The following is a 22,330-nucleotide window of genomic DNA, read 5'->3' on the forward strand; positions in this document are numbered from 1 at the left end:
GGTGCCGAGTGAAGAGGAGAGAAAGGTTGGTGTTGCTGCTTGGTGGTGGGGCCGGTAGCACTGCAGATAAGCTGCAGGTGACAGAGACTGAGAGAGAGATGTGTTTGGGAAGCTGCTGCTGACGACACATACAGAAGTGATGGGCTGCAGAGACTCGAGGGTTAGCTGGTGGGGCGCCTTCTGAAGAGTGAGTGGCCGGGTTCATTCTGGTATGGTTGGTACAGCACGCAGGCGAGTGGATCATGTGGTGATTGGGGATGTGGTGTATCCTCGGCAGTGACAGGCCTGAGTGAGTGTTTGTATGGTTGTGTGAGTGAAGCTTCTGTGTCGGGAGAAGCTTGTATAATGTTTTGATTGGAAATATATTGCTGGGTGTTTGCTTTGGTCTATGGTGCCCCTGTTTTTGGCTGTCTGTCTGGCGTGGGTTGGGTGGTGAAGTGCGAGAAGCGTTCCAGCCGGTGGCTGGTGGTGCCCCCGTTCGTGTTGTTGTCTCCAAGTTTGCGAGGTGAAGGGCTATAGAGACAGTGGTTCTTTCTTCTTTTTTTCACCTCACATTCCTTCTGGTGCCCCCACAGAGGATAGCTCTGGCGTTGTTCTTTGCCTAGAAGGGCGTGTGTTTCACTGAGGAGAGCTCAGGGATTGATACAGGTTTGTCATGATGTGGTCTTATCCGGAGTTTCATGGCAGGAAGGGTGAAGATGTGTGTGACTTTTTGGAGCAGATGGAGTTGGCATGCATTAGCAATCATGTGACAGATGAAGAGCAGGTTTTGAGGCTGATAAAGATTTTCTTGAAGGGAGATGCACGAAGCTGGCTTAAGGGTTTTGAAGCACAGGATGCTGGTCTTTTGACCTTAGACAGATTGAAAGAAGGCCTTTTGGAGCGTTTTCAGCAAGTGGAGGATTCTAGTGTGCTTTGGTTGGAGTTGAGCATCTTGAAGCAGGTCCATGGGCAATCACTGGATGATTTTGTGAAGGTATTTACATGTTTGTGGGGTAAGTGGTGTATGACATTGAAGCAGGGAGTTCCTCCAATGTTTTTGAAGAAAAGCTTGTTTATTGATGGTCTGTTATCACATTTGAGGGTCAGGGTTGAGTTGAAGAATCCCAAGTCATTTGATGATGCTGTTAGGGTTGCTAGGGAAAAGGAAGGCAAGGTTTTGAAGGAGATGGAGTTGGGTATTTATCCGTATGAAGGTGTTGTGTCTGCAAGGGATATGCAGGTAAATTTGGTTGAGGTGGGTAAGAGTCCTATGCAAAGTTTGATTAGACAGGAACCTCAAAGGCCGATACAGGTGCAAAGGGGGATGTTTTATGTGCCTTCTGATTTTTTTCCAAAGTCTTGGAAGCATGTGCAGGTGAATGAAAAGCAGGATGAGGAATCTAGGTCAAGGTTTGAGACAAGTGTAGATAAGGAGTTGCCAGTGGATTTTTCTTTGGATTTGGACGTCGTGGCTGTACATGACAGTGATCTGGATGATATGCATGCGCATGGAAGTAAAGAGGATGATGCCTTGGGATTGGCTGATGATAAGAAGGAAGAGGAGCTGGACACAGGATGCTTGGAGGATGATTTTTTGCCAGATTCTGCAAGGGAGGAGGATGGGATAGAGACTTGTGATGAAGTGAAGACGGATGTGGATGTGGAGAGTATGGAGAAAGATCCTATTATTATGGATTTTCTTGGACAGCTGGATGGTGATATGGTACCTGCAATGAATGGTATGGATGCTTTTCCATTTGATGCATTAGGTGTTGAGGAGTCTTTGAACGATGATACCAGGGGGGTTGGCAACACTAAAGAAGGTATGCATGTTGATTTGGCTGATGAAGAGCGTTGTGATGTGAGTATTGTGCTTGAGGATGATGTATGGGAAGTTGCTAGCCTTGATGAACAGGAGCCAGAGATGGAGATGGATGCAGATATGGTTGAGAGTATAACTAAGGTTTCTTTGCGGGTTGCTGATATGCTAAAGGCAAAGTGCATGGATGACAAGGAGTCTGAACCAGCTGAGCTGTATGGTTGTGGAGAGATGCCTAAAGTACAAGAGCTGGAAGTGCTGGTGGACACTGCTGTTGGAGAGGATGTGGGTTTTGGTATGCAGAAAGGTCAAGATGCTGGAACGTGGCCTTCACAGGTGTTAATGAACTGGATGCCTAATGCTGTAATGCCACAGGCTTGGAAGACGAGGAGGTTGGTTGTGGGTGAAGTGGACGGCAATGATTTTCTGATGCATATGGTGGATGTTTGGTATGCAGTGATACAACCATGGTGTTTAACGGATGCTAGGGAATGGGATGGTGAGTTGCTGTTTCCTTTTGATCCTGGTGGATAATTACTGGACTTTGTCTTTTGCTGCTGCTGAGCATGAATGCTCTAGCAGATGGGGGGGTTGGCAAAGTATGTCAGGCGTTTTTCTGAGAGGTTTTTATGGCTCGTGTACATATGGATGCGTGGGAATTGTGAAGAGTTTGGTTTTGAGGGCGTTGCGAGGTGTTCAGTGTGGATGGATTTGTTTTGAGGCTCGTGCAGGCCTGTCCGGAATATGGTTGGCTGGAGATGAATATCAGCTGCTCGGTTGTTGGAATTATGTACGCGTCCCCAAGTATAAGTGGGCAATTAAAGGTTGCATTTGAAAGAAGTGTATGGAGGGCATGGGCAATTTAAAGGTGAAAGAGGACCAGTATTGCCTTGGACATTGGTGTGAAATGAAGGCGTGAGGGTGGCCATCTTTAGGCCTTAGGGAAAATAAAGAATAAAAATATAATAAACAAGGTGGCCAACTTGTAGCCACGTGGAAATGTTGTTTTGCTGCCAGCACGCTATCTAGAAGCTGGCGAAGAGTCGTGAAGGCGTGAAGAAAGGAGAAGATAGCCGCCTTGAAGAGGACCGCGGGACGCCACAAAGGTAGCCCTTGCTGTGGAGAAGCTGCAGAGCTGACGCTCGCCTGTGTGAAGAGGAGGCCTTGTACAAGAAAGGCTGGCGGGTGTCGTTGCTGCAGAGGCCGGCGAAGATAAGGTAGTAGCCGCCTTGTTCGAAAAAGGACAGTGGGTTGGTGATTCTAGAAGGACTGCTTTGCTAGGGAGCCGGAGGAGAAAGCTACGAGGAGGAAGCAGGCGCCAAAGGGAAGGCAGCCGTGTCGTTGACGAAGTGCTCGCTGGTGATTCAGCAGAGACAGGCGCAAGGAGTTGCGCTGGAGTGATCGTGGAGAGCTAACGGGAAGAGGGAGCAGCCGCTCTGTACGTGGTAGCGCCTGGCGGGTAATTCTGCAGAGACAGAGCGAAGTGAAGTTGGCTGCAGCTGCTGGTGTAAACGCGTTGGCGACTGGTTTTTAGCTGGCGGCTTCAACAAAGATGACAAGGGCAGAGCCGGCTGGTGGGACTAGGCGGGACCAGAGGTGAAAGCGCTGGAAAGATGGTCGCCTTGTATAGCAAGGCTGGGTGATGGAGGCTGCGAAGACAGTAGGCGCAAGGTGAGCACCTTTGAGGTGTGGACAAGAAGTAGTCTTGGTCAAAAGAGGACGCCGGCTGTGAGAGAAAAGCAGGGCCCTTGGTGGCTGCAGCGCAGCTGCGAACAGAGAGAGCTGTAGGGAAGGTGCTGCAGTGGGTAGCGCAGAAGGCGCCAAAGAGGAAGCTGGAGCGGCTAGTCGACTTGGTGACGGGCTGACAGTGTAAGAAGAGAAGCCTGGTGGGCTTGTGAAGTGTGGGAGCTAGTGGAAGCACTGGCGGGCGTCAAAGAGCGAAGGGTGGCCGTGTGGGAGTACAAGAGCGGTGATACGCTGGGGACTTGTGAAGAGCAGCAGAGGCTGGAGCGTGGACGGACTGAGGTGGTGTGGCCTTGGTTCGGTTAGTCAGAGTGGACAGCGTGTGGCTGTGGACAGGTGATCTACGAGGGCTGGTGTGGGCCGCATAGGTGAAGTGGACAGAGAGCAGGGTGCCGAGTGAAGAGGAGAGAAAGGTTGGTGTTGCTGCTTGGTGGTTGGGCCTGGTAGCATTGCAGATAAGCTGCAGGTGACAGAGACTGAGAGAGAGATGTGTTTGGGAAGCTGCTGCTGACGACACATACAGAAGTGATGGGCTGCAGAGACTCGAGGGTTAGCTGGTGGGGCGCCTTCTGAAGAGTGAGTGGCCGGGTTCATTCTGGTATGGTTGGTACAGCACGCAGGCGAGTGGATCATGTGGTGATTGGGGATGTGGTGTATCCTCGGCAGTGACAGGCCTGAGTGAGTGTTTGTATGGTTGTGTGAGTGAAGCTTCTGTGTCGGGAGAAGCTTGTATAATGTTTTGATTGGAAATATATTGCTGGGTGTTTGCTTTGGTCTATGGTGCCCCTGTTTTTGGCTGTCTGTCTGGCGTGGGTTGGGTGGTGAAGTGCGAGAAGCGTTCCAGCCGGTGGGCTGGTGGTGCCCCCGTTCGTGTTGCTGTTTCCAAGTTTGCGAGGTGAAGGGCTATAGAGGCAGTGGTTCTTTCTTCTTTTTTTCACCTCACATTCCTTCTGGTGCCCCCACAGAGGATAGCTCTGGCGTTGTTCTTTGCCTAGAAGGGCGTGTGTTTCACCGAGGAGAGCTCAGGGATTGATACAGGTTTGTCATGATGTGGTCTTATCCGGAGTTTCATGGCAGGAAGGGTGAAGATGTGTGTGACTTTTTGGAGCAGATGGAGTTGGCATGCATTAGCAATCATGTGACAGATGAAGAGCAGGTTTTAAGGCTGATAAAGATTTTCTTGAAGGGAGATGCACGAAGCTGGCTTAAGGGTTTTGAAGCGTAGGATGCTGGGGTTTTGACCTTAGACAGATTGAAAGAAGGCCTTTTGGAGCGTTTTCAGCAAGTGGAGGATTCTAGTGTGCTTTGGTTGGAGTTGAGCATCTTGAAGCAGGTCCATGGGCAATCACTGGATGATTTTGTGAAGGTATTTACATGTTTGTGGGGTAAGTGGTGTATGACATTGAAGCAGGGAGTTCCTCCAATGTTTTTGAAGAAAAGCTTGTTTATTGATGGTCTGTTATCCCATTTGAGGGTCAGGGTTGAGTTGAAGAATCCCAAGTCATTTGATGATGCTGTTAGGGTTGCTAGGGAAAAGGAAGGCAAGGTTTTGAAGGAGATGGAGTTGGGTATTTATCCGTATGAAGGTGTTGTGTCTGCAAGGGATATGCAGGTAAATTTGGTTGAGGTGGGTAAGAGTCCTATGCAAAGTTTGATTAGACAGGAACCTCAAAGGCCGATACAGGTGCAAAGGGGGATGTTTTATGTGCCTTCTGATTTTTTTCCAAAGTCTTTGAAGCATGTGCAGGTGAATGAAAAGCAGGATGAGGAATCTAGGTCAAGGTTTGAGACAAGTGTAGATAAGGAGTTGCCAGTGGATTTTTCTTTGGATTTGGACGTCGTGGCTGAACATGACAGTGATCTGGATGATATGCATGCGCATGGAAGTAAAGAGGATGATGCCTTGGGATTGGCTGATGATAAGAAGGAAGAGGAGCTGGACACAGGATGCTTGGAGGATGATTTTTTGCCAGATTCTGCAAGGGAGGAGGATGGGATAGAGACTTGTGATGAAGTGAAGACGGATGTGGATGTGGAGAGTATGGAGGAAGATCCTATTATTATGGATTTTCTTGGACAGCTGGATGGTGATATGGTACCTGCAATGAATGGTATGGATGCTTTTCCATTTGATGCATTAGGTGTTGAGGAGTCTTTGAACGATGATACCAGGGGGGTTGGCAACACTAAAGAAGGTATGCATGTTGATTTGGCTGATGAAGAGCGTTGTGATGTGAGTATTGTGCTTGAGGATGATGTATGGGAAGTTGCTAGCCTTGATGAACAGGAGCGAGAGATGGAGATGGATGCAGATATGGTTGAGAGTATAACTAAGGTTTCTTTGCGGGTTGCTGATATGCTAAAGGCAAAGTGCATGGATGACAAGGAGTCTGAACCAGCTGAGCTGTATGGTTGTGGAGAGATGCCTAAAGTACAAGAGCTGGAAGTGCTGGTGGACACTGCTGTTGGAGAGGATGTGGGTTTTGGTGTGCAGAAAGGTCAAGATGCTGGAACGTGGCCTTCACAGGTGTTAATGAACTGGATGCCTAATGCTGTAATGCCACAGGCTTGGGAGACGAGGAGGTTGGTTGTGGGTGAAGTGGACGGCAATGATTTTCTGATGCATATGGTGGATGTTTGGTATGCAGTGATACAACCATGGTGTTTAACGGATGCTAGGGAATGGGATGGTGAGTTGCTGTTTCCTTTTGATCCTGGTGGATAATTACTGGACTTTGTCTTTTGCTGCTGCTGAGCATGAATGCTCTAGCAGATGGGGGGGTTGGCAAAGTATGTCAGGCGTTTTTCTGAGAGGTTTTTATGGCTCGTGTACATATGGATGCGTGGGAATTGTGAAGAGTTTGGTTTTGAGGGCGTTGCGAGGTGTTCAGTGTGGATGGATTTGTTTTGAGGCTCGTGCAGGCCTGTCCGGAATATGGTTGGCTGGAGATGAATATCAGCTGCTCGGTTGTTGGAATTATGTACGCGTCCCCAAGTATAAGTGGGCAATTAAAGGTTGCATTTGAAAGAAGTGTATGGAGGGCATGGGCAATTTAAAGGTGAAAGAGGACCAGTATTGCCTTGGACATTGGTGTGAAATGAAGGCGTGAGGGTGGCCATCTTTAGGCCTGAGGGAAAATAAAGAATAAAAATATAATAAACAAGGTGGCCAACTTGTAGCCACGTGGAAATGTTGTTTTGCTGCCAGCACGCTATCTAGAAGCTGGCGAAGAGTCGTGAAGGCGTGAAGAAAGGAGAAGATAGCCGCCTTGAAGAGGACCGCGGGACGCCACAAAGGTGGCCCTTGCTGTGGAGAAGCTGCAGAGCTGACGCTCGCCTGTGTGAAGAGGAGGCCTTGTACAAGAAAGGCTGGCGGGTGTCGTTGCTACAGAGGCCGGCGAAGATAAGGTAGTAGCCGCCTTGTTCGAAAAAGGACAGTGGGTTGGTGATTCTAGAAGGACTGCTTTGCTTGGGAGCCGGAGGAGAAAGCTACGAGGAGGAAGCAGGCGCCAAAGGGAAGGCAGCCGTGTCGTTGACGAAGTGCTCACTGGTGATTCAGCAGAGACAGGCGCAAGGAGTTGCGCTGGAGTGATCGTGGAGAGCTAACGGGAAGGAGGAGCAGCCGCTCTGTACGTGGTAGCGCCTGGCGGGTAATTCTGCAGAGACAGAGCGAAGTGAAGTTGGCTGCAGCTGCTGGTGTAAACGCGTTGGCGACTGGTTTTTAGCTGGCGGCTTCAACGAAGATGACAAGGGCAGAGCCGGCTGGTGGGACTAGGCGGGACCAGAGGTGAAAGCGCTGGAAAGATGGTCGCCTTGTATAGCAAGGCTGGGTGATGGAGGCTGCGAAGACAGTAGGCGCAAGGTGAGCACCTTTGAGGTGTGGACAAGAAGTAGTCTTGGTCAAAAGAGGACGCCGGCTGTGAGAGAAAAGCAGGGCCCTTGGTGGCTGCAGCGCAGCTGCGAACAGAGAGAGCTGTAGGGAAGGTGCTGCAGTGGGTAGCGCAGAAGGCGCCAAAGAGGAAGCTGGAGCGGCTAGTCGACTTGGTGACGGGCTGACAGTGTAAGAAGAGAAGCCTGGTGGGCTTGTGAAGTGTGGGAGCTAGTGGAAGCACTGGCGGGCGTCAAAGAGCGAAGGGTGGCCGTGTGGGAGTACAAGAGCGGTGATACGCTGGGGACTTGTGAAGAGCAGCAAAGGCTGGAGCGTGGACGGACTGAGGTGGTGTGGCCTTGGTTCGGTTAGTCAGAGTGGACAGCGTGTGGCTGTGGACAGGTGATCTACGAGGGCTGGTGTGGGCCGCGTAGGTGAAGTGGACAGAGAGCAGGGTGCCGAGTGAAGAGGAGAGAAAGGTTGGTGTTGCTGCTTGGTGGTGGGGCCGGTAGCACTGCAGATAAGCTGCAGGTGACAGAGACTGAGAGAGAGATGTGTTTGGGAAGCTGCTGCTGACGACACATACAGAAGTGATGGGCTGCAGAGACTCGAGGGTTAGCTGGTGGGGCGCCTTCTGAAGAGTGAGTGGCCGGGTTCATTCTGGTATGGTTGGTACAGCACGCAGGCGAGTGGATCATGTGGTGATTGGGGATGTGGTGTATCCTCGGCAGTGACAGGCCTGAGTGAGTGTTTGTATGGTTGTGTGAGTGAAGCTTCTGTGTCGGGAGAAGCTTGTATAATGTTTTGATTGGAAATATATTGCTGGGTGTTTGCTTTGGTCTATGGTGCCCCTGTTTTTGGCTGTCTGTCTGGCGTGGGTTGGGTGGTGAAGTGCGAGAAGCGTTCCAGCCGGTGGCTGGTGGTGCCCCCGTTCGTGTTGTTGTTTCCAAGTTTGCAAGGTGAAGGGCTATAGAGGCAGTGGTTCTTTCTTCTTTTTTTCACCTCACACCATACAGTGCATGTGAATGAGTATGAAGGATTTTGTAAGTGCATGTGATGATGGGGATATTACCTTCAATGCAGTTACCAGCGAAGTTGAATCTGTTCATGTTTGTAAGGCTAACTTCCTGTCCTTTTGTGGTTGTTTATTTTGCACAAATAATTGGTTCGGAAAAGGGTACCTCAAATGTAAACAACCAAAGAGTTTGTGTCCATTATAGTTATGAAGGCTATGCAGATGACACTAGCTCATCCACAATAAGTTTCCTCTGATGAGCAATAGCTTGGCCAGCAAAGATATGCGTCATATGCCTCCACTTTCTTGGTTTGTGTCTTAAGTTTTGCAGCAGCTTTGTAATTAACAGCTGTTGGAATGTTGGAACAACATCTAATCATTTTATTTTGAAAAATATGTTCCAAATATATTTATAAATATAAACCTAAATAAATAAGTAGTTAATTGAATCTTGTTTTATATTTAAACCTACAAAGATTAACTGTTCATAGAAACACTGTAATCAATCATTATTTGCTCACTTGCATCTTCTGAATCATGACTCTCTTAAGTATCTCTTCAAGTAATAAGTTAATAACCTCAGCCTCACTTTCATTGAATCTGTAAGCTCTAACAATAAGAACCTCAAAAAATTCAGTCATGCGACTCCCATTTTGCAATGAGAGAAAAACTTAGTCAGGATATGTAAAATGAGAGTCTTATTGATGGAATTGAATTTGTTGGAATCAACTTTCAAGCTAATTGCTAGTGCTAGATTGATTAGTTAGTCTACTTTAAAGAGGTTTCCCAATGGTCAATGCTGCATCTTAATCCCTTCAACTCCTTGAGGGTTTCAAGTAATGGTATGATACTGTTGTTATCTCCATAGCCTTCTTAAGTAGGATGGATAAACTATTTGGTTGCTATTTAACATTTAAAGTACCTATTTCGAGTCTACTACATGTGCCAAATGTTCATTTTAAAAGTAGAGGAGGTTTTTTTTTTGGGTTGAAAGATTTATTTATTTTTTCCTTGGACCATGGCAGGCTCTACTTTCACTGCTTGCCCTCAAGATGCTGGTGTAGGTGAAGGAGGATGGGCGGGGCTTGCTTTTGTCCCAGGGCAACCTTCCTTGGTATTCACAGGTTTGCCCATCATGTTTTTTTGAGTATAAGGATCAGGATGAGCATGTACACATGCTGTAGTCAAAAGCATGTGTGCATGCCTTATCAACAGCTCTTTTAAGATGGCTTGCTGCTTTTTTTTTTTTTTGGGTGTTTGAAAATGGGCTGCGTGCAAGATTAAATATACAAGTGATAGTATCAGTTCTTCAATTTCAACTATGCGATTTTTAATGAAAATATGGTTTTTTCTGGTGTTAACAACAGATAGCAGTTGCACGTGGTCTCGCCAAGAGCATTGACTTCTATGACCAGGATTTGCATGTACGAACTATGCACACGTAGGTGAAAATCGCTGCTTTGTAGCTTGCTATCAGAATACTAATGCAATCAAGGGGTATTTCAAAGCCTTTTTTGTAGAACACTCATGCCTATGTGCTAGGGTTTGAGAGAAGAGATAGAGAAGAGAGCATCGGAATCAAACACACAGCACACACAATGAAGGGTTACAACTGGAACACAAGTACAAGGGTTGTTTAAGAATGAGGATGCCATTTCTCAGCCTATGCTCTGCTGTAGATCTTCTTGGCCAGCCCATGCTTTGTAGATCAATGCTCTGAAGACCCCTACCGTTGAGAAATATGCAGATGATTTTGACGATTTCCTATCCCATCTCCAATCGATGTGATGAGACTCTAAGCTGACCAATAGCTACTCGGGAGCCGTGTGGTAAAAAGCTCTCCATGTATCTAGGCCTCTCTATAAATACATCATTAGTGATACTCATGAAGTGATCTCTGTAGTATAGCATCTTTGGTGGAAGAGGCTGTGTAGGTGATATCCATGTCTCTCGTGTATAGAGCTGCCATAGGTCCTGTCTCAATACTCTGTTCCTCTCACTATGAGAGACGGATATGTGGTGCATCCCTGTCATACTGGAATGGTGGTAGATGATCCATGTCTAGGCCATGCTGTGAGAACCAATGTGTGACCTGTGCATACCATGATCCTTTGTCTCCTGCCTCAGCCAGCTGTCTAGATGCCTCAAAAGCTCTGTATGACAATCTGTCCTGTGGCATCTCTTTGAATCTGTCTAGCAGGCATATAGTCTGGAATATGGCCTCTACCATCATAGGAGGCGCAGCAAACTCTGCTCGGATAATGTCATGAGGTACTGACGGTTTGCTGCGTATCATGCGTGCCATCATGAGGGCCTGTGGTCTCTCTATTTGTGTCCACCAATGGATCGCGAGTCCTGGTGCCCATACCACTGCTACATACATCAGTGCCGGTGTGACTAATGTGTCAAATAGCCACCCCTTCGTCTGGGGCTCCTGAAAATGCGCATGGTGGCACTGTCTCTCTAGCATAGCCAATGTTGCATATCCCCGTGTCAATCTGGCTCTGGCTGCTGAACCCATGGTGAAGCGCGTGGCTACTGCAGAGAAGGTAACCCCTAGGTACACGTATGATGTCACCACCTCCACCTGGCGTCCTGTGAGAGTGAATGTCAGCCGACTCCTGCCCTGTCTCGATGTATGAAAGACCATAACCTTGGTTTTCCCAAGGTTCACAGTAAGACCCCTCTGTGTGCAGTAATCATCGAGTGCATGTAGATGCTGCTGTAGACCTCCTGGAGACTTAGACACTAATACAACATCATCAGCATAAAGCATAATATGTACTGAGGCACCTGCTAGATCAACTCCATCTCCGCCTCCCCGTGTAATGAAGTCAGCCACCTCATCAATGTCTAACCCAAATAGCGTGGGGGAAAGTGGGCATCCTTGCTTCACACCAATGGTGCTAGCAATAGTCTCGGACATACCTCCTGGGCATCTGACTCGCCCAAAAACCTGCTCATATAATGCATAGATGTCCCATGTCATATCTGCTGGTATGCCAAGAGATTGCAGGCGTGCTGAAAGAGCCTCTCTCGTGGTACTGTGTCAAATGCCTTGCGGAAATCCACAAAGCAGCAATAGAGCTTTTCTCTTCCTCACTCTAGCCTGATCAATCATACATCTCAAAGTGAATACATGGTCAGTGGTAGAGAAAGCTCTCCTGAAGCCTGCCTGCCCTGATGACCGTAAACCTGCTCGCTCAGCATATAAGCTAAGCTCTTGCTCCAACACTGCACCATAGAGTTTGGCCAACACGTGGCCAACCATAACCGTCTTTTAGTTGCTCGGATCGAGTATATCCCCTGTTTTGTGGATCGGCACAATGGTGTGCATCGTCCACTCCGCAGGCAAACCCTCTGCTAGTGCCTTGTTAAACAGGTGTGCAAGAAAAGGAGCCAAAGAATCTACTGCATATATGAGATGCTCACCCTGTAGGGCCATATGGTCGGCGGCCCGTCCATGCTGTAGGCGGCGGATAGCTTCCTTTACCATCGAGTGGGTAAAGAAGCTAGCTGTGGTAGGTCGAGGCTCCTGTGGCTGAGGTATAGGTGGCTGCTGTGGGGCGTGGTATAGGGCCTCTGCATATGTGTGCCGTGTCTGTGGGTCTGCAATGGGTGTCGGTGTCCGGGGCTCTATGAAGTGCCGCCATGAGATAGGGCTATCTCTACTCATGGAGAAATGGAAGATCTCTAGCTCCTGTATCTCTATGAAGGCCCGCCTTTTGTGGCGAGTAAGTCTCCTCATCTCTCTCCTCGACTCCTGCTCTGTGATGGCTCCCAAGGCTCTCTGTATGCGGAGCCATGAGTATAGGGCTCTGCACTCGTCATCATACCATCTGTTCTGGGGCATAGTCCCAGATCTCGCAGGCTCTCCTGAGTGGACACGATGTGGGAAGCTCTGTAATGCAGCCGTGTGTAGGAGTGATGCCAGCTGGGCTGTAATGGTATCCATAGGTGCCAAGGGATCCATGAGTAGGAGCCCATCCTCTACTCTGCCAGTGTATATGTCTACCATGTCATGTGTGAAGTAGATGGTAGTGTGTGGCGTCGGTATGTGGGGGACTAGTGATACTGGTGATCCGGCTAGTGAAAATGCCAAGTATGTATGATCTGTCCCAATAGGACGAGGTGGGATGGAGAATGAGGTGTTAAGCTGTGATGCCTCCAAAGACCCAATAATGTAGTCCACCATCGTGCCTCCGGTCCGTGTATGACCCCCATGTGGGAAGCATGTCAGCCCTCCTGATCTCGGCCACTGTAGCATCCCGTTATAAATAACGAGATGATGCTTGGCTCCCAACTCTAGTAAGTGGTCCCCATAATGCCTTTTGTCTGGTCCAGTGTCCTTTGATGCCCGACTAGCCCCTATCTCCTCTGGATCCACAGGGTGGAGGATCTCCATGTCATCATAGTCATACACCTCACACTGTCAGCTCTCAGAGAGAGGGAGCCAAACACAAAATGTGTGTTGATCACAAAATGCAAGTCAACCCTTGCATGTGTGTCACATCCATATAATATAGAAGTACAAATATATAGGGATAGAGTGTCCTTTCACACGGGGAAAAACCACATGGGAAAAAGTGCCCTTGGTTAAGCCTTGTTCACATGTAGCACTACCATAAGTGAGCATATGCCTACAAATCCCCCCTGTAGTGAAAGTGTGAACCTATACAAGATAGTAGATCACTCTTTGTATGAGTGTAAGCCCAAAGCTTTGCGGAAAGCTTCAAACTTCTCTTGAGGTAAAGCCTTTGTGAATAGATCTGCAACATTATCCTGTGTAGGACAGTAAGATAAACTGATCTCCCCTGCATGTAACCTCTCTCTGACATAGTGATAATGAATCTCAATGTGCTTGGTACGTGCATGAAATACGGGATTTCGTGCCATGGCCATAGAACTCTGGCTATCAGTGAGAATGGTGGTGGGTGTTTGCTGACACTCACGAAGATCAGCCGATAGTCTCCTCAACCATACACAATCTACTGTAGCTGTGAAGATTGCCTTGTACTCAGCCTCGCAAGTAGATGTAGCAACAGTGGGTTGCTTTTTGCACAACCAAGATATGCATGAACTGCCAAGAAAAAAAAAATTCCCACTGGTGGATCGCCTGGTATCATAATCACCAGCCCAATCTCAATCACTGTATGCATAAAGCTGCAAGCTGCCCCCCTAGGATAGAACAAACCAAGATCCGGGGTACCCTAAAGATAACGAAAAATGCGTTTGACTGCTTGCCAATGCTTTGTGCTTGGGCTGTGCATGAATTTGCTCAACAAAGACATCCCAAAAGATATGTTAGGCCTCGTGTTACACAAGTAAATGAGGCATCCCACTGCCTGGCTATAAATACTGGCCTCAAAAAGCTCTCCAATATCATGCATAGTAAGCCGTACACCTGGTTCTACTGGAGTAGAAATTGGCTTACATTATCCATGTGAGACCTTTTTAGCAAACTTTTTATGTACTTAGTTTGCTGAATAACAATGCCATCATCTTTATGCATAAATTGTATGCCGAGATAGTACTGTAAAGGCCCCAAATCTGACATATCAAATTCAGCTTTCAAATCACCCTTGAAATTTGAAATTTGTGCTTTGCTAGTCGCTGTTATGAGCATGTCATCTACAATGTGCTTTCAGCTGGACTATTCACATAACCTTGGTTGGTTAGATGAGCATGTATTTTATCATACCAAGCTCTTGGAGCTTGCTTTAACCCATACAATGCTTTGTGTAACCTGCATACTTTATGTTCCTCACCAGGAACTACAAAACCGATGGGCTGATTTACGTATACTTCCTCCTGTAAATCCCCATTTAAGAATGCAGTTTTGATGTCCAATTGATGCACTTTCCATCCTTTATGTGCAGCCAATGCAATCACTGATCTTATTGTAGTCATTCTCGAAGTAGGAGCAAAAGTCTCCTCATAATCTATTCCCTTTTTCTGAGAGTAGCCTTTAGCCACAAGTCTTGCTTTGTACTTATCAATAGTACCATCAGACTTCCTTTTGACTTTGTACACCCACTTTGTTTCAATGACATTCTTGATAGAATGTGCAGCGGAAGAAAGGAAAGTGGAAATACAGGAGAGAGAGTGAGAGAGAGAGATGGAGAGGAAATACAGGTGAGAACCTGCTCTCAATATCATCACCAAAAGGAATACATGTCCCGAGCAAGAGGGGAGAACCTCGTAAGTGAGGGACTACAGCTAGAACGGAGAAACTAAATTTGAAGGTAACTTCCCCTTCAACTTTCCGAATACGGATGGCTAATCATGCAAAGGTAAAATGCTTGGGAATGGTGGCTGATTTGAATGTTGAAGTATTCAGTACTCTATGTAAAGTGGATTGTCATGTCATGCCTGCGGGATTAGGGGCTTATCCTTTGATTTTGGGGAGACCCTGGTTAAGGAAGGTTGGGGCTATTCAGAATTGGAAAGATGGAGTGATTACTGTACATGCTTCTTCAGGGAAAAAAATGAGTTTTGATATGGTGAATCGGATTGAAATCTCTGAAGTTGAAAAGAGAGAGGTAGAAGATGAGTCATCTACCAGTAGTGAGGAAGACAGTAGTACAACTTCTGAGAGTGATATAGCTGATGTAGCATTTGTAGGTGGGGTTGAAGATTAGTACAACCATCAATGATAGTGAGGAAGAGGATAGATTTGAAGAGATGGAAAGGTTCTTGCAACCAAAAAACTATGCAGAGTCATCTTTAACTCTAATGGAAGAGTCATTATCTCCTGGCCTATCTCCTGAAGAAAAAGAGAAATATTGCAGAGTGCTGAGGAAATATCCCAACTTATTCATCACTTCTTGTGAGAAAATAAGAGGATTCAAAGGGAAGCCACTTAGAATTGAATTAAAAGAGCATGCAAAGCCAGTATTTCAAAGGATGAGGAGGTTGAATCCTGAACAGATTTCAGTTTTGAAAGAGGAAGTAATAAAATTACTTAAGGCTGATATCATCTTTCCTGTTGGTCTTTCTGATTGGGCCAGCCCAGTGGTTATTGTGCCAAAGAAAGATGGCAAATGGAGAATCTGTGTGGATTATAAACCTTTAAATGCAGCAACAAGGGCCAATCATTATCCTCTTCCACATATTGATGACATTTTGGATCGGGTAGCAGGCCATCAGATGTATAGTCTGTGTGATGGATATTCTGGTTACTTCCAGATTGCCATAGCTCCAGAAGATCGAGTGAAGACTACCTTCCTTACACCGTGGGGTTGTTTCAGCTACAAAAGAATGCCCTTTGGGCTCAAAAATGCACCATCTCATTATCAGGAAAACTCCGACTAGGTATTGGCCCCATTCTTGGATAAGTTCTGTAAAGTTTTCATTGATGATATATGTGTCTATAGTGATCGTGCTGTACATAGTCAGAAGCTTGATGAAGTCTTTCAAAAATTGGATGAAAGTGGTGGACAGCTGAACCCAAGAAAGTGTCATCTAGCACAAGGAAGAATTAAGGTTCTTGGACACATTGTGTCTGAGAATGGAATAGAGCCAGATCCGGACAAGATTAAGGCATTGATGATGCTACCCTCTCCTTCGACCACAAAGCAATTGCATACTTTCTTACAGAAAGTAAAATATTTGTCACGGTTCATTCACATGTTGTCACATGCATTATATCCTCTTCAGCAAGTAGTAAAACATGATCCCTTAAAATGGACTGATGAAAGTGAAGAAGTGTTTGAGGCAGTAAAAGAAATGTTAGGACAGATTTCCAGTGTGAAGGCTCGTGACTTTTCCAAGCCATTTTATGTGAATCCTTCAGTTGGAGTGGATGCAATAGGGGCTGTATTATTACAGCAGGGAGAAAATTCTCGGTATATGCGACCTGTGTATTATGCTAGCAGGGTCAAAACTGAAGCTGAAAGAAGGTACACAGCAGCTGAATTAATAATGGCCAGTTTACTTTTTGCTTGTAGAAGATTCAGATCTTATTTACTTCCTCAATCATTTGTTGTCTTGACTAGCTGCACCCTCCTACCTCAGTTGCTGAATAACACTGCTCTTTCAAAGTGTATGGTTAAGTGGATACCTGAACTTCAAGAGTATTCTTTTACTTTCCTTGTTGAAAAGTCTACTAGAGCTTCACTGGCAGATTTACTTACATATAAAGAAGGTCCTATATTGGTGAAGGAGGTTGATGATCATACAGTTCCATTGGAAGAAAAGATGCTGGACAATGCTTTTGTTCTTCATTTTGATGGTTCTTTCAGGAAAAGTCTAAATTTAGCAAAGGGTGGCATGGTATTATATGATCCTGGGGGGAGGCTAGTTCAAAAGAAAAGTTTTCTGCTCAATGTTAGTAGCAACAATGAAGCTGAATATTCAGCTTTACATGAAGGCTTAAAGGTATGTCTTGAGAAAGGTATAAGAAGATTAGAGTTGGGATCTGGTTGTACCTTGGGCATTATGGGCATTCAGAATAGTAGAGAAAGAAGGCATTAAATTCTCTCCTTATCACTTAGTCTATGGAAAGGAAGCACTTCTACCGTTGGATGTAGAAATACCTGCCTTGCAATTGTTGATGAAATTAGATGAGAACCCAGACTTAACCTATACCAATAGGTTATTGGATATGCAAGAAGCACAACTAGACAGAATGAAAGGAGTGGAGCACTACACACAGGTTCAAGAAAAGAATCAATGGAGAGCAAATCAGAAATTCCAAGACAAAGAGATCAATAAGGGAGACTTGGTGATGAGATATGACAGTAGGCTGGATTTAACATTTAAAACTCGGTTCGTGACTAAATGGGAAGGGCCATACCTTGTGGTCCAAAAGTTTGCCAATGGATCATACCAGCTTGCGGATTTGGATGGAAGTCTTCATAAGAATAGAGTAAATGGTCTGAGATTAAAAAAGTATATTGTGAGAATTATGCAGGTAAGTTCTTGTGGACCAGTCATCATGAAGACCAAACAGATAAAAGACCTCATGGATGAGGATATCTCCACCGAAATGATAACCATGTTTGATTTTTGACTGCTAGACATTAATGTCTGTAGCTTGGGGGATGGGCAAAATGATAGGACAAAAAATGTAGACTTTTTTTGGTTCATGCTTGTAAATAGGGTATGTGGAATTAAAGTTAGTGAGAGGGTGTTATGTACATATTTTTTTCCTTCGCAAGATGTGAAGAATGTAAATTTTCTTGGGCCAAGCCATGGGGCTTTCCTTGAAACCCCAAGGGGGTGCATGTATTAAATATGGCTATGTAAAAGAAAGAGAAAATGTGAGTCTAGGGGGTGTGATTTTTTTTAAAATTATGCCTTGGTGAGGTTTTTTTCTAAGTAGATTGGGGGAGTGGTTTAATTCCAATGAAGAGGTGGCTGGAAAACAGTTTGTAATGGACACGAGGAAAAGACAGAGATAGAAAATGAAGATGTGGTGGCACCACGACTGGCAGCGTGTTACTTCTGGATGATCACGATTCTCTTCGTGGAATACATGCATTTAACTTGCTAACCTTGCATGAAGTCTGCTGGCTCTATAAAACGCTGGTACGCATGCCTGAAGGAAGGGGGAACTAGAGAAGAACATCACGATTTCTTGATTCACTATGACAAAAAGTTCATGATGCTGACAGACGGGATTGCTTGTGACTGAAGACAGCCGCGGACTTGTGACGGGAGGCAAGAAGGTGAAGAAGACGCCGACAGCAATACATTTAGAGGAGCGGCTTGCTGGATTGAAGTGATGATCATGATGCCCGTGTTTTGGGTTACTGCTGTACGTGATGAAGATTTGTTTCTGAGTTGATCGTGGTCAGAGATAAAAGAAACAGCCTTTTCTTTTGGGCTGCCCGTAAGGGACTTAGACTGACTGACTGACTTGCTATGGTTGAGAATGACCACGTAGCGTGCCTGACTTATCTTGGACTGAGGATATACAATGGGGTCAAGGCGTACGACAAATATCATCCTGAATGGTCCTAATACTGATACAATGTTGCACTGATGATGATGAGCTAGTTTGTCACCATGCACTACAGTGCAGAGTGCATGTGACAAGAGGCTGCTTGTGGGCGGGAGAGGGGGCTGATTACAGTTTCACCTACTGGTGCATGGGGACCGTGATTTCGGAGTTCCAAGCATTAGACATGTGGCAGGACATGGTTATCTTTGATACAGCAGAGACTATGAACTGGATCTGTGCCAAGTTCATTGTTTGAGGCTTTTGGGACGTGATGTGTTCCGTCCACTGTTGGGGATTATGGGCGCGGTGTGTCCAGCAGCTCATTATCTATTTTTGGAGTTCACTGCACACTTGTGTAGGTGTAGGAATTCGTGGCCAAGCAAAGTTCCTTGCTATTCGTGGTTGCATCTCGTTTCGAGGAAACAGGTTGGTGGGTGCTCGCTCCAAGGTGATTCTAGTACTCGCGGTGCTGGAGGGTCCATGGTTGCATCTTCATCGACTTATCTTCTTACGACTCTTGCACACTATGAACTGCAGAGGGGGTGTTAGAATTGTGCATCTCAGTGTTCTGGGGCTTTACCATTTATTTGGTATTTTATTGGATTTTTCTCCTATTTATTTGTCCAGGGCCAGTCAGCCAGCTCTAGAGGCAGTCGGCTAGGTCCCTACTACACTATATAAGGAGTTCCCAATTATTCACTCATTCATCCATTTTCCTTGCACATAGTTCAACACTCAGTTGCTGGCCATTGCCATTGTAAAGCTTTACTGCTGTTATAAAAGGTGATCTTGTCCAACTCTCTCAATCTCCTTTGCACTCTCTCATATGTTTACTCTTTATGCTTCCGCTTGTGCTATCTCCTTCACTCTGGGCCTCGAATAGTGCGCCCAGCTGATTCAGCTCACACACGGCCTTCTGCTTTTTCTGGTGGTTTACATTAAAAAAAACAGCCCATCATGAAAAACGCCACGCCCAAATGGGGACAATCCGCCTCTTGTGATTCTGCCAAAAAAAAGAAGCCTGCGACTCTGTGCCTTTTCCTCATCTCTGCGCACAGCCTATCACTTGTGTGTGTGTGCGCCTTCTCTCATGCAGCCCCTCCTCCTCCCCATCTCAGGCTGTGAACTGCAAGCTGTGTACAGCTCTGCCAACTGCCTGATCAGGTCCACTTTCCTGTCATCTTACTTGTGCATTCTCCCCTATACTTGGTTGTCCACACAACAAGCTTGTGTGCCATGCTTTGCACACATACAGAGAGGATTTCTTCCCGGTGCAGGCTGGAAAAACAGCAAAAGCTTCAATACTCACCCTCTTCCACCCCCTATGCTTACACACCGATCCACATGTAAAGGGGCAGATACGTGAGCATAAACTCAGCGTAACGGGAGAAAAACCAGAGAGAATTTAGGGTTTTACCATGGGGTCTACTCTGCACATCCTCCATACGCATAATCTTGCATATTCCCCCTATACAAGAACCCATGTAACCTAACATGTCAGCAAAACCCTAAAAAGCATAAACTTTTTTCCTAAGATGAAAACTTAGGCATGGCATAGAGAAATACCTTCAACGAGTATGCATCAAATCAACCTTTGCACAAAAGCGTAGAGAATACCTAGACCTTACGAATCCATGAAAAGCGAAATGGAAAGCTTATTGAGACCTTTACCCTTGCATCACGATACCTTCCGCGTTTAGGCTGCTCTGATACCAAGTGTTACAACCCCATGGATCTCCTAAATGCAAAACACGAGCGATCAGTGCAAACCCCCTAAGAAGGGTGCAGGCTAGCTCACCTCCCAACCATAGGTTCTATGCTTCGAAGAACCCGCAAGACAGGGGCTAAAGTTTGACTCCCACAAACCCATGCCATCGATCTATGCTCTGCCACACACATAGCCAGAGTCTTGGTCAAACTCTGACCAATAGTGAGGTTAGGACAACAATAACCCATGCTTCACTTGTATAGTGTCCACTGCTGCTATAAAGAACTAAACTGTTATAAATAGCCAATACACATGGATTTATTAACAATAACCTTAGTTGCGTGTATTAGCGTGCTTCCTCCTAATTTGAGGGTTTCTCTAATCTTGTCGGTTAGGCCACTAATCTCGAGGATTAGCACTCAGTCCGTAACAATCTCGGTAAGAATTGGCGAGGTAGAGGGGGGTGGGAGGGACGAGGAATCCTAAAGAGAGCCGCTTTCTTGAAGGCCTAAATCATAGTCTTTTGCTCAAGTGGTTGTTCCCCTTGCATCATGAGATGCATAAATTGCATGAACATTGCTTGCATATGTCCATTGGAAACATGGTTTCCTGATGCAATCGTTGTAGAAGTAATACTTTCTTCAGAGATCTGATGGTCTCTCACAAAGTCAGATTTTGCCATAGTGGGACCCGACCACAAATAAACCATCCACTTTGTGGGTGGGAGACGTTCCCGGTCGCTTCCGGAGGCTATAAACTAACCGTCCTTCGAGAGACATGAGTCACACCGGAATAGGGAGTGCTATCGACGTCTATAAACCAACTACACAAATTTTTTTTTCTTGGTTAAATTTCTTTAGGAAAAGGCAAAGCTCTGATACCACTATAACATGCAAAAGCTTACATACAAGGATTATACTTTGATAAATACTTTCGGTCCTTGGTTCTTGACGAGGAATAGCACATTGTAGAGAAGATAAGAGTCTAGAGAGAGAGAGAGAGAGAGAGAGAGAGAGAGAGAGAGAGAGAGAAGGCAAATACACAATATTATTGGCATCTAGGAGATCACACATGCAGCTATGGAAGATGAAATATCATCATCGTGGTGGAGTGTGTAGAAGCGAGATGAAGCAAGGAGAGAGAGAGAGAGAGAGAGAGAGAGAGAGAGAGAAAGATATATTAACGTCTCCTAAAGGCCGAAATGGCCCATGAGACCAAAACAAGGTACAACTGATGATGATGATGTCTCATCATAACAAATCTAAAGGAAAGAATGAAAATAGTAACATCCTAAGGGAGCTAAGAGCTGAAAGCTGAACCGCTGAATCGTCGTGGTAAACTCCTCCGGTGGTGGACAATGATGGCTCGAATCTGCCGATGGTGAGGGAGTCGTGGACGCGATCCTCGTGGTTGTGGGCGTCTCGCTCTGTAGATGGCAATTGCTCTGTCCAGGGTGACTCCTCTGGAGGGTGGTCTGCCAAGTAGGCCTTTAGATGGGGGAGTAGAGGCAGGTGGGATTACAAGCTGGCTCTGAAAAAATCTGTGAGGGCTCTCTGTCTAGGCGGCTCTGGTCCCACTGACCTCCTGTCTCTCAATAGGCTCTCTCAAGCCAAGAGAGAGAGACTCAAGCCAAGAGAGCAAGTTTGCACACTCAAATGATATTCACTATGATAATGAATCCACCCAAATACATGCTTTTATAGGCACCAAGGTCTTATCTTTTGACCCTAAATAAGAGGGTGTTCACACCACTAAGGACACTTGACCAGACTCTAGACTAACTTCGAAATACCCGACAAACCCCTCTTCGGAGTGATGGTGGAGTTGCATGCATAACCTTCAATATTCCGGTACTCCAACACAAGAAATGACTAGACATGGATCCCACAATTGGCTCAGTGGCTCAGAGGCTAAAAGCATGGCTCATAGGTTCATAAAGCATGTCTCAATGCAAAGGGCTTAGAGGTCATGTGTCACATGTCGAAGCTCTGGGACTCTTCCTTCAGCAATAAGCACTGCATAGGAACTCTTGATGCAAGAACAATTAGCATAGAGAGAGAGAGAGAGAAAGAAAGAAAGAAAGAAAGAAAGATTTTATTAACGTCTTCCAAAAGACCGAACTCGGCCTATGAGACAAATCGGAGTACCTGTATGGGGTATCCTCTGTCATCTCAACAAAATGAAAAAGTACTGAACAAAAAAGCTGAATCTAGGTGTGCAGGGGATGGAGCTCTACTACTAGGAGAATG

General features: G+C 46.0%; 1 protein-coding gene across 1 annotated transcript in view; it reads left to right on the forward strand.

Moving 5' to 3' along the window:
• Positions 1-22,330, forward strand: part of LOC147640931 (uncharacterized) — a 96,733-nt gene that overhangs the window by 55,287 nt on the left and 19,116 nt on the right. Inside the window, exons 6-7 of the mRNA XM_086816645.1 lie at positions 9,453-9,541; positions 9,795-9,868. Coding sequence (XP_086672771.1) covers positions 9,453-9,541; positions 9,795-9,868 — 163 coding nt within the window. The remainder of the gene's footprint in view (positions 1-9,452; positions 9,542-9,794; positions 9,869-22,330) is intronic.

The sequence above is a fragment of the Cibotium barometz genome, chromosome 2 (assembly GCF_041138505.1).
Source record: "Cibotium barometz isolate CiBa-2024 chromosome 2, ASM4113850v1, whole genome shotgun sequence".
Lineage (NCBI taxonomy): Eukaryota > Viridiplantae > Streptophyta > Polypodiopsida > Cyatheales > Cibotiaceae > Cibotium > Cibotium barometz.